The 11,900-nt window shown below is 36.8% G+C and overlaps 1 protein-coding gene across 3 annotated transcripts; it reads left to right on the forward strand.

Moving 5' to 3' along the window:
* LOC109235354 (bifunctional riboflavin biosynthesis protein RIBA 1, chloroplastic-like) lies at window positions 5,981-11,686 on the forward strand. Of its 3 annotated transcripts, none has more exons than XM_019401425.1 (7): window positions 5,981-6,201; window positions 8,491-8,863; window positions 8,963-9,184; window positions 9,668-9,990; window positions 10,498-10,627; window positions 10,748-11,044; window positions 11,220-11,686. In XM_019401425.1, the coding sequence occupies exons 1-7, from the start codon at window positions 6,161-6,163 to the stop codon at window positions 11,475-11,477; spliced, it is 1,644 nt and encodes a 547-aa protein (XP_019256970.1). In that variant the 5' UTR covers window positions 5,981-6,160; the 3' UTR covers window positions 11,478-11,686. The 3 variants fall into 3 exon arrangements, with proteins under 3 accessions (XP_019256970.1, XP_019256972.1, XP_019256971.1); XM_019401427.1 differs by lacking the exon at window positions 5,981-6,201 and adding an exon at window positions 7,752-8,042; XM_019401426.1 differs by lacking the exon at window positions 5,981-6,201 and adding an exon at window positions 8,071-8,354.

The following is an 11,900-nucleotide window of genomic DNA, read 5'->3' on the forward strand; positions in this document are numbered from 1 at the left end:
TGAGACTGAGATATGATATGAATGCATGAATGTGATTGAGTACGAAATATCAATGAAATCAATGAGATGACAACAAGAAATGACCACTATGGGTCCCAACAATATCAATATAAATCCTAAACATGATATCTAGCATGATGTACAACTCATTTACTTTATCACACGGTGAAAAACACAAATATCAACAAAGTAGGGTCACTATTCAATGCCCTGGAAACAACAGAGTCATAATTCATAGGGTGCACGCCTACACGCCCGTCACCTAGCATGTACGTCACCTCAACATCAATCACATAACACGTAATTCAGGGTTTCATACCCTCAGCACTAAGTTTAGAAGAGTTACTTATCTTAAACAAGCCAATTCCGACACCAGGCAAGCCAAGCGATTCTCCAAGAATGCCATCACGCGCATAGACCTTCGAACGACTCAAAACTAGGCAACAGCAACTCAAATACATCAGATAAAGCCCAAGGAAGCAATTACAATTGATAAGGATCGAATCCCAAGTCAAATCCCAAATTCGGCGAAAAATCACACCCGGGCCCGCACCTCGGAACCCGACAAAACTCACAAAATCCGACAACCCATTCAATTACGAGTCCAACCATACTAGTTTCACTCAAATCCGACTCCAAATCGGTGTTCAAAACTCGAAAATTCATATTATGAAACTTTAGGCCAAAACCCCCAATTTCCTCTTTCAATTCATCAACCAAAAGCTAAAATCGAAGATAGATACATGAAATATAACCAAGACCGAGTAGAGAACACTTACCCCAATTCATATGGTGAGAATTGCTCCAAATATTGCCTCAATCCGAGCTAGGAAATGTTAAAATGAAGCCAAAAATCGCGAACCCTTGTATTTATCATTCTGCCCAGCACTTCCGCATATGCGAACACATTAGCCGCTTTTGCGGCGTCGCTTCTGCGACATAACCTCCGCTCCTGCGGAAACCACTTAAATCTCCATCTCTGCTCCTATGCTCCCTACCCGCTTGTGCGACCTCGTAGGTGCGGAAAAGGCCTCGCACATGCGGCCACTGCCAGACCTTCTCTCTTCCGCTTCTGCGGGCAAATACCCGTTTCTGCGGGCTCGCAGATACGTACGACCAGTCGCATCTGCGGTCTTTCCAAATCCAACACACTTTCGCACCTGCGTCCATCCCACCGCACCTACGGTGTCGCACTTGCGGCAATACCCTCGCAGGTGCGATTACACCAGCAACATGCCAACTTCAGCAATTCTCCAAACTTCAAACTTGACCCGTTAACCACCCGAAACACACACGAGGCCCCCGGGACCTCAATCAAACATGCCAACAAGTCACATAACTCCATACGAACTTATTCGAACCTTCGAATCCCTCAAAACAACATCAAAACAACGAATCACCCCTTAATTCGAAATCATTGAACTTTGAAACTTCGACTTCCACAACTGATGCCGAAACCCATCAAATCACGTCCGATTGACCTCAAATTTTGCACACAAGTCGCATTTGACATTACGAGCCTGCTCCAACTTTTGGAATCGGAATTCGACCCCGATATCAAAAAGTCCACTCTCGGTCAAACTTTCCAAAATTCCAACTTTCGCCATTTCAAGCCAAATTCTACTACGGACCTCCAAATCACGATCCGGACGCGCTCCTAAGTCCAAAATCACCCAACGGAGCTAACGGAACCAGTAGAAATCCAATCCGAGGTCAAATACTAAAAAGTCAAACTTGGTCAAACCTTTCCAATTTGAAGCTTCTAGTGGAGAATCATTCTCCAAAATCAAGTCGGAACAACCTGAAAATCAAAACCGACGATCCACATAAGTCATAATACATCGTACGGAGCTACTCATGCCCTCAAACAACCGAGCGAAGTGCAATTGCTCAAAACGACCGATGGGATCGTTACATTTAAGTACTTAAACTCTAATAAGGCTCAACGGGAAAATATTTTCAAGCTTGATTAAATTAGGTGTGCTTGATCGATATAACAAGCGTTTTAATAAAGGTGAAAGAAGTAGTAGTTAGTATAAGGATTCTCTCTTCGTTATTAGATACAACCACACAAATGTTATGAAATATTGAAGATCACAAGTTCCAAATATCTACCAAGAGTGTCGGCTGCTGGTTCGGTTAAATTCGCTAGTTTTGGTTCAATCCTGTATTTTTTTTTACATAATTGTCTACTCATTCGCTTAAATTAAAAATATTCATATATAATATAGGTATGATACTATATAATCAATAGCAATGAAAAAGTAATAATATATTCGGCCAAATATTTATGTAAAGATCCCAAAAAAATAAACATCGTATTTGTTATAAATAGAATTTTATTTATGGTGAATGTCTATATCTAGAGAGATTCTAGGGTTTATTACTTGGTGGCTAAGTCACCCTCTCCCTATAAATAGAGGGTTCTATTCCATTGTAATTCATCCCAAAATTCAATAAGAATTCCCTCTCTCTCTTTCTCTGCAATATTGCTCTTGTTCTTTTATTGTTTTATAACACGTTATCAACACGACACTCTAACCAATTGAGTAGAAGCTTTGGGATTGAGCATAATGATTGTCAATTATTCCATGAACTTCCTTCATGATTAAATTCTGGATTTAAGGTAAGTATTTTACCGTATTTTTCTCTTTTATTCTATACTTTGATTTTAAATACAAGCAAAGACAACAAAGTTTGATTATAACTCTAATGGAGTTTGTAAGAAATTATAACCACCTGAAGTGGTAAAAGTTTCTATGTCTTGCCATGATCAAATTCATGTATGATTATGGGCATAAAAAGTGGAAACCCGTCTCATTGAATTTGCTCCATTCTCATTCCCTTAAGAGAATGTGATAACAGCATGTGATAAGTCTGAAAGAAAACAAAATTATCGCTATGAATGTATCAATGGATGTGGACGTGGCAATAGACGAAATTATAATCGTCATCATTGTGATAATGTGAATAATAAGGATTCTCAAAATAATCCCCCACTTGTGAAAACACTTGTCATCGATTTGACATGAGATTTTATAAATCACATATAGATGATTATGGTCTATTCATGATGTGAATGTGACAACATCTGATTTAAGAATACATATTCATTTTTGGAAGAATATGAGCGTGCTAGTGGTATATACCACACTCACCTCTAGAAGGAGGTTTGAGATGATATAAGAAAATAATATCATTATTATGGAATGAATGGTCATTGGTCACGTACCTATTGTACGCCAAAATATTTTGGCATTGTGATTATTAAAAGTCAACGGTAATGCAAGAAACAGATCTTGCATATAATTTTGACCATAACCATAATGGTATAACTTTCTCTTTAAAAGAGATATTCACCATATGGGTGTTGATGAATATGTGGTACTACAAAATTAATTGAGAACTCTGCAAGAGCCAATTATACTATTTTGGAGAAACACAATTAATTACCAATAAGATATTGTGTTGTAGTAAGTCTCAAAGAAACTTATTCAGTTTTCAAAGTATACGCGAAAGCGGTTGATTATATTGAGACTATAAATAAAGGAAAGATTTAATATCTTCTATTACTACATCTTGTAGCGGGGTAATATGTATGTGAAAAGCTACCCGCTTTATTCTCCAGTTTATTCTACACAAATAAAAGAATACCATAATAAAGTGGATGTTTATTGATATTAAAAACCCATATCATAATAAATTGGAGTTTATTGATAATTGCGCACGTCTGGTGTAAAATATGAGTTTATCAAATATTGATAATTTATTCAGTTGGCATAATTGGTTTAACACCATATCAATTTAAGTATGATGTGCAAAAATAAAAAGAGAATTGTCACATGAGGTAAATATTAAAGAACTAGAAAGTTCTTTAGACAAATTCTCTTATGTTGCTGTTCTCATTAATTAACAGACCAACAAAATTGGGATCTGAATCCCATGAATGCTGGAAATATCAAAGGTGAATATGGGCCCATTCACTGCTGCTATGTTGACCACAATAAGATGCATATATTGAGATGGTTACATGTGCGATTATTATTAAATCCGCAACATGGTGTTTGCGGAGGTAACTTGCTCAATAATGTTGATTAGAGCATAATTTTCCAGATTTTTTATTCAAGATATACATCTTGATAAGTTGGTTTTTACATCACAGTTTGGTTTAGCAAAAGAATTATTGAGTGCCTCCACTTAATAGCTAAACTATTGCTTATGAGAACCAAAGTTATCTAATCAGTTATGATATACGTTATATTATGAAAGTATATTATTTTCTCACCTCATAAGTGGTTCAGTCAGGAACCAAATAATTCCATCTTTATTATTATGAGTGCGGGGTAATAAATTTGATTAATACCATAACGCACAAAGATGAGTTTCTAGAAAGTTGAGGAAAACAAGTTAGTCTTTTTCTAACATGAGGGGGAGAAATGATAAAGTTGAGAAAAAAGTTACGTGGGAATGATTATTGTACATCTAGATCCTCGAAATAAGAAAATAGAACTTGAAGTTTCATAAAAGGATAAGTCATGTTCAATTTATTGCAAACATGCCAGACCGCATTGCTGACCCAAAAGAAAGTAACTATAATTCTATCTGCAAAATGCCATATTAAGTCCTAAGAAAAGGACAAAGTCTATGGTCGCTTAAAGTGTATAGATAGATTGGTTCAAATAAAACTTCATTGATAAAGAAGGTGAGCAAAGATCAAAATGATCATAATAAAGGAGGCAAGTGATCTAGAAGATCACATGACATAACACTTCATAAAACTCATGAAAGATTAGGTACTGAAACATTGACTGAAGAGATCTCTATGTTATGTCTTTATGAAAAATAAGGAGGTTGGAACCGATATAAAATGTTTGTCGACAACATTGATAATAGCGCTAAATATATATATATATATATATATATATATATGAGGATCTTATGTCTATAGAAACAATTCAAGTAGAATTGGTTTCATATGAAAGACATGTTGTTTTGGACCTGCAGTTCAAACACTTGAAAGTATAAAGTCAATAGTGTGTGCAATCACTTTTATTTATCTTATATGTCTAGCATGACATGAAAAGTTGATATGCATCTAAAGTCTATTTAAATGGCTTATTTGAATATACTTATATGACAATCCCCAAATGATTTAAATTGCTTGAAGCATATACAATTCTTGATCTTGAAGTACTACATCCTCAGTGCAATTTGTGCACATATGTATCTTGCTATAACTATAAGCATGATAATGTGATAACGAGGATTTTCAAGGTGCAACATATTCATTGGAGTTAATATGGCGGATTTATTCACCAAATCTTTGCCAACGTCAACCTTCAAGAAGCTAGTGCACAAGATTGGGATGCGAAGGCTCAATGATGTGAATTGATGTTCTCATCTGGGGGAGTTAATACGCGTTGTACTCTTTTTCCCTTACAAGGTTTTGTCCCACTGGGTTTTCCTTGCAAGGTTTTTAACGAGGCAACCAAAAGGCGTATTATTAGATATGTGTACTCTTTTTCCTTCTCTAGAATTTTTTTTCCACTGGGTTTTATTTTAGTTAAGGTTTTAACGAGGCACATTATCTGTTGAATAGACATTCAAAGGAAGTGTTATAAATAGAATTTTATTTATGGTGAATGTCTATATCTAGAGAGATTCTAGGGTTTATTACTTGGTGGCTAAGTCACCCTCTCCCTATAAATAGAGGGTTCTATTCCATTATAATTCATCCCAAAATTCAATAAGAATTTTCTCTCTCTTTATCTGCAATATTGGTCTTGTTCTTTTATTGTTTTATAACAGTATTTTTCTTTTTACTTTGGTTCTCATTTCTTTAACGTTTCTTCAACCCACAAATCTATTACTAGTAGTTTAATAGAATTGTCCTACCATATTATCTCTTGGCTTTTGAATTGTGAAATTCCAACGCACTTGCGAAAGCTATTTGTGAATATTTATCGCAAAGAACATTCTAATCCAACGGTCCATATTCAAAGCCGTCATGATCCCCAAACAGTGGCGGTGGTAGACTTAACAGCTCAGTGAGCAGCTTCTCGTAACTCCTTTTTATCCATAATATAACTCTCGAGCTTTCTTCATTTCTATCAAAGATCAAAGCTTTTTACTCAATTAGGTCACCATATATAATACAATAATGGCTTCAATTCAAACTTCAATGGGTTTTTCCCGTCTGCGGTTAGTTTTCTTGAACACCCTTTTTCTTAATTGTTCCAAAAATATCAAGATCACTGGAATTTTGCTGTATTTTGGCCATTTTATATAACCCCGTTTCTTTTTTTTACTATATTTAGTTCCAAGAATTTTCTAAAGTTTGTTCCTTTATTGTATATTTGTTTGTGAGTGAATATGCTGGCTATGGAAAATGTGCTTATGTAGAAAATTTATGATAAAAAGATGGAATCTTTGGTTGTGACTGGTTATGCCTCGCTTTGACAATAACAAGATTAAAGAAATGAATACATTTTTAGAATGGTAATGATATATTTAGCTGTCATGTGACCAGGAGGTCAGGAAACAGTCTCTTGCAGAAATGCAGGTAAGACTGCGTTAAATAGACACTAGTCGTCTGGTCCTTCACCGGACCCGTGCATAGCGGGAACTTGCTACACTGAGCTGGCCTTTTTAATGACATATTTAGCTAATGACAATTATTGAAGTAGGATGGTTTGAGATGCAGAACAGACAAATTCTGTATGCTTTTGGATAAAATATGAAGATAAGGTTTATTTGTTTATTAAGGAGGCAAAACCACATTACAAAGAATTTACAGCTACAGAGCTGTACTTATTCTCTGAGCTGTCATTGGTGCACATTATTAAGGACAAGCTCATTTTTATATTGTTTTTGTCAATGATACCAACGACGAAATGAGTAGAAAAGCAGCAAAGATTAATTTGGTTTTAAGCGCAAATTGCAATTAAAGTGCCTCATTTAGTGTAGAAAGGTGCAAATGAAGAGAGTGTGTGTACACACAGATCTGCTGCACTGAGCTTCAGGTCAAATCCTCTGCTACAATTATCGCCGTGGAGCCTACACCGAAGCGCTGATTAAGCTAAGTGAGATGCCAATCCCATGCTGCACAAGTGCACTGAAAATTGGTGGAATTTAAGACTAGTTTCAGTAAGGAAGTCGGGGATGCATTAGACTAATCTAGCTTGAGTTGAATGTGACAGTGCAGTATTGCAGTCCAAGAATCAGACTTTGGTAGAAAGTGATCATTGACTTGCATTTTGTTATATCAAAGGTGAAGGTCTTTGTGAGTTCATTGGGTGTCTTGTTCTTAACATGTCGATGTCACCACCCAATTTAAGCTGGTATGTCCTTACAAGATGAAGAAGCTGGAAACCACTCATATTGATGGAGCTTCATTTCCTTAGTGGTTAGAGTTGTGAACAACCTAGAGTGAAAAAGCACATATCTTGAGTAATTTGCGATCATTTTTATGCTCACCTTACTTGTTAGGTACCTTTGGTTTCTATCTCTTTTGAAGTTATCAGAAGATTTACTCAGTTAGACTTGTAAATCAATATGTGACTTGCCATGTCGATAGGTCCCAAGATTTTTGCCAAGAAATAAGATGTTAAGGATGGATGTTCAATCATACAAGATTAGATTGAAATTTGAAATTTGAAATGATCACACTGGACAGAAGGTGCCCATAAAACACATTGAGAAAAGAATGATTGAAGGTATTATATGCCGTGTTGGGGTAAGTTTGAGATTTAGATGATTCTATTTTGAGAGTACTGTTAATTATCCTAAAAGACAAATTGTTGAATATTGAGATCAGAACAAGCCCAAACGGAGTGAAATGGATATGTAGGATTCTTATAGCCAAGGCAAACCAGCATGTGATTGAGGTGTAAATGTTGTCACTTAAATATGATCTGGAATTAGGGGTCCAAAACCGACGCCTCTTCCCATATTGGCAGGTCTGCAATTTTGAGTGTTGATTCCAAGTTGTGTTGTCAAGTTGACAACTTCGATTTGCTCCACATGCGTGTAAAGTTCCTGAGGTGACTGCTATTGCAATACTTTTGGTTAGAGGATTGTTGAAGCAGACTTACCAAAACTTGCAATAATCATTTAGAGATTAGCAAGTTTTCAATTTGTGATGAGATGATTTTGTGGTCAGTGATATAAATATGTTTATTCAGGGGTTTCTGAAAGTTTTTGTTCTGGTGGTTTTTCCCATTACATTGTATTGTGCGGTGATTATATGGAAATTATCACTTTTACTTGACAAATGGTGAAAAGGAATAGTTTCATAAAATTCTCTGGATGTGTGAACATGACTAGTTGATTATGAGCATAGATGAAATTGCACGGTAGGCTGTTGCTACCTAGAAATCGAATTGTTTAGCTCATATAACAAGTCAAGCATTTTACTTCTCTTGGTTGCCATTTTGTCTTCTAATATCAGGCTTCATTTATAATTGTATTACATGTTCTCTTTCTTATTAGATCCGACCATGCTCTGAATTTTGTCAATCCAACTACAGCAAACTACAAATCAGATTTGTCCTCGCTAAGTTTTGCTAGAAAGTTGCCCTTCAGCTTCAAAAGTAGCAGCAAAATACTAAGGGCTACATTTATATCAGGAGAAGACAATGTTTGGTCTTGTTATAGCAACCGAGGTGCAGAAAATGGTTCTTTTGTTAATCACGGAGCTGGATTTCAGCAACAACCTGATGCAATAGCTGTTGGAACACCTATTGCCGAAGTAACTCCAAACAGAAGTGGGTTTCTCTCTGGTGATGATGAATTTGACCTCGACCATACCGCTGAAGGATTCTCTTCTATTCCGGAGGCTATTGAAGACATTCGTCAAGGCAAGGTTGGTTAATCCCCCACCCCCAACCCCACACCTCTATTTATGGAGGAAACTTCAAAACTTATACTTTCATCTCTTAGTAATTTGGAAAAAGACTTGCAGATGGTGATTGTCGTAGATGATGAAGACAGAGAAAATGAGGGTGATCTGATAATGGCAGCACAATTAGTGACCCCTGAAGCAATGGCGTTCATTGTAAAACATGGAACTGGAATTGTGTGTGTAAGTATGAAAGGTGAAGATCTAGACAGGCTTCAACTTCCACTAATGGTGCCACCGAAAGAAAATGAGGAGAAACTCTCTACTGCTTTCACTGTTTCTGTGGTATGTCCGCTACTTTTTCTTTATAGTTCTAGAAGCTACTATCCGTCCCGAGAAAAAAAGTTACTTTTATATCTGTGATTAGTTTCCGCCTCAAGACCGAACTATTATAAAGAGTACGATGCTGATTGTGTGAGGTCGATGTTCATTAGGATCTATGATTGTCCTTGGGCTGGTTCAAAAGTAATGCTTGTCATATATCAAAATTAAATACATGATCGAGAGATCGTTCAATAGCTGCTGTTCTGTTGGATATATTTGTGATCAGTTAAAGAATGGTTGCGAGCAGTTATTTCCAATCATTTTACTTTGCTTCTTTGGCTTGAAAAATCTTAGGTTCACTTGTTAAGTTCGTAATTTGGTTGAGTTGTTCTGTGTTCAGAAGTCAAAAGCATATACCACAGGGCATGTTACTCTGATATTTGTTTTGTGTCCGCGTCTCAAATTTCTCTCAGCCATTGACACATATTAGTTGGGATATGATAGGATGCAAAATATGGTACCACAACAGGTGTATCGGCTCGTGATAGGGCAAAAACTGTATTAACTCTGGCATCCAAAGATTCAAAACCTGAGGATTTCAACCGACCTGGACATATTTTCCCACTCAAGTATAGAGAAGGAGGGGTGCTTAAAAGAGCTGGCCATACTGAAGCTTCTGTTGATCTTGCTGTATTGGCTGGGTTGGACCCTGTTGCTGTTCTTTGTGAAATAGTGGATGATGATGGTTCCATGGCCAGGTTGCCGAGGCTTCAGCAGTTCGCTGAGGCTGAGAACCTAAAGATTATATCCATTGCCGATTTGATCAGGTAAAGACTTGATAAATGCAAAATAACATTTATCAGCTTTCATATCTCAGAAACTACATAGACAGAACTATAAACTGGAATTTCTAAAAAAATTAACATTATTTAAAACATTTTTAGAAAATTGTGTTTAAAGAAAAAGGCAAGTGATTATCTTATAGATTTGTACTGAGGGTACTGTCTTATAAAATGGGACTGAGGGGAGTACCTATTCTTGCAAGTTGAAATCCCTTTAGCAAGAGAGAACATAGACAACCCTCACTTGCTCATTTATTGTGAAAGACATTGTTTTCTTTAATTCCTGGTGTTTGGTTTTGCCAATTCTTTGATATAAGTAAGATTCCATGTGGACGAGAACTGCTCTAATTGTCATTTTATTTTGCAGGTCTACTAAATAGTGACACTAACCACTCAATAGTTAATATATATACTCAGTATTTGTTTACATCTATCCTGATTAATCTTTAGTCAAGCGACAAAGAGTGTATTAACTTCCATATCCTATGGCAGGTATAGAAGGAAGAGAGAGAAACTGGTGGAGCTAGCTGCCGCTGCACCAATACCAACAATGTGGGGACCTTTTAAAGCCTACTGTTTTAAGTCTGTCTTGGATGGTATTGAGCATATTGCCATGGTCAAAGTAAGCAAAGCTGTGATCAGACGGCTGAATAAACTGCTCCTTTCTTTCATTTTCGATACATGATATATGCATGGGGAGTATCTTTCTGACTATTGTTGACAAGATTCATGATTTGGATAGGGTGATATCGGGGATGGGAAAGATGTCCTTGTCAGAGTGCACTCAGAATGTCTCACCGGCGACATATTTGGGTCAGCGAGATGTGACTGTGGTAAGCAGTTGGCACTTGCAATGAAGCAAATTGAGCAAGCTGGAAGAGGTGTGTTGGTATACCTCCGTGGACATGAAGGACGGGGAATAGGTTTGGGACATAAACTTCGCGCTTACAACCTGCAAGATGATGGGCACGACACGGTTGAAGCTAATGAAGAGTTGGGATTACCTGTTGATTCTCGGGAGTATGGCATTGGTGCACAGGTATTGATTGCGCAAAAGAAGTTATCATTTTCTTGATTATAAAATAAAGTATAAAATGTGTTGGTTAGTAGTGAAACAAATTGCAGTTTTCTTGAGGCACATGTTAATAGCAACTTCTCCTGTTTATGCTTTTCTGTTAAACTTCAATGACTGAACGTTAATGTATTGATTTCAGATACTTCGAGATTTAGGTGTTCGTACAATGAAACTGATGACAAACAACCCTGCAAAGTATGTTGGGCTCAAAGGATATGGTCTGGCAATTGCAGGTAGAGTTCCGCTATTGGCGCCTATAACTACAGAAAATAGAAGATACTTAGAGACCAAACGTGTGAAACTGGGGCACGTATATGGTTCCGATGCCAATGGCCACATTAATGGTTCTGAAGTTGGGAGAGCGAGCAGCGATGAATTATCTGACAATGCTGCCTAAGAATCATCTGAACATCCTCAGCAAAGACCTATATGGGAACCGCACAAGGTTGATCTTTAGCTGATGATTTGGGATTCAATTATTTGACTTACATTTCTGGTCGCTGTTTCCAACATTTTTCGTTTAGCCCTGTTGGTTAATGTACTACTACTCTTTTTTCTCTTGTAAAAGATTTGAAAGAAAAGGTGATTACAAAAGCTTTTAAGTAACTTTTGTGTAAGACAAAGTTGATTATTACTTGTTTGGGATAGGGGCTGTTACGATCTAAAATTCACTAGTCGTGATGGTACCTAACCCAACCCGCTAGGCAAGCCAACTAACAGTCAACACAATCCAAATGAGATTTATAAAGAAAACAGGAAAGAATTATCTGAACTTTTATACAATAATCCAAGGACAGGTTATACAATTCATAAGCTTCTA

This window comes from Nicotiana attenuata, chromosome 12 (genome assembly GCF_001879085.1).
Source record: "Nicotiana attenuata strain UT chromosome 12, NIATTr2, whole genome shotgun sequence".
In the NCBI taxonomy this organism is placed as follows: Eukaryota; Viridiplantae; Streptophyta; class Magnoliopsida; order Solanales; family Solanaceae; genus Nicotiana; species Nicotiana attenuata.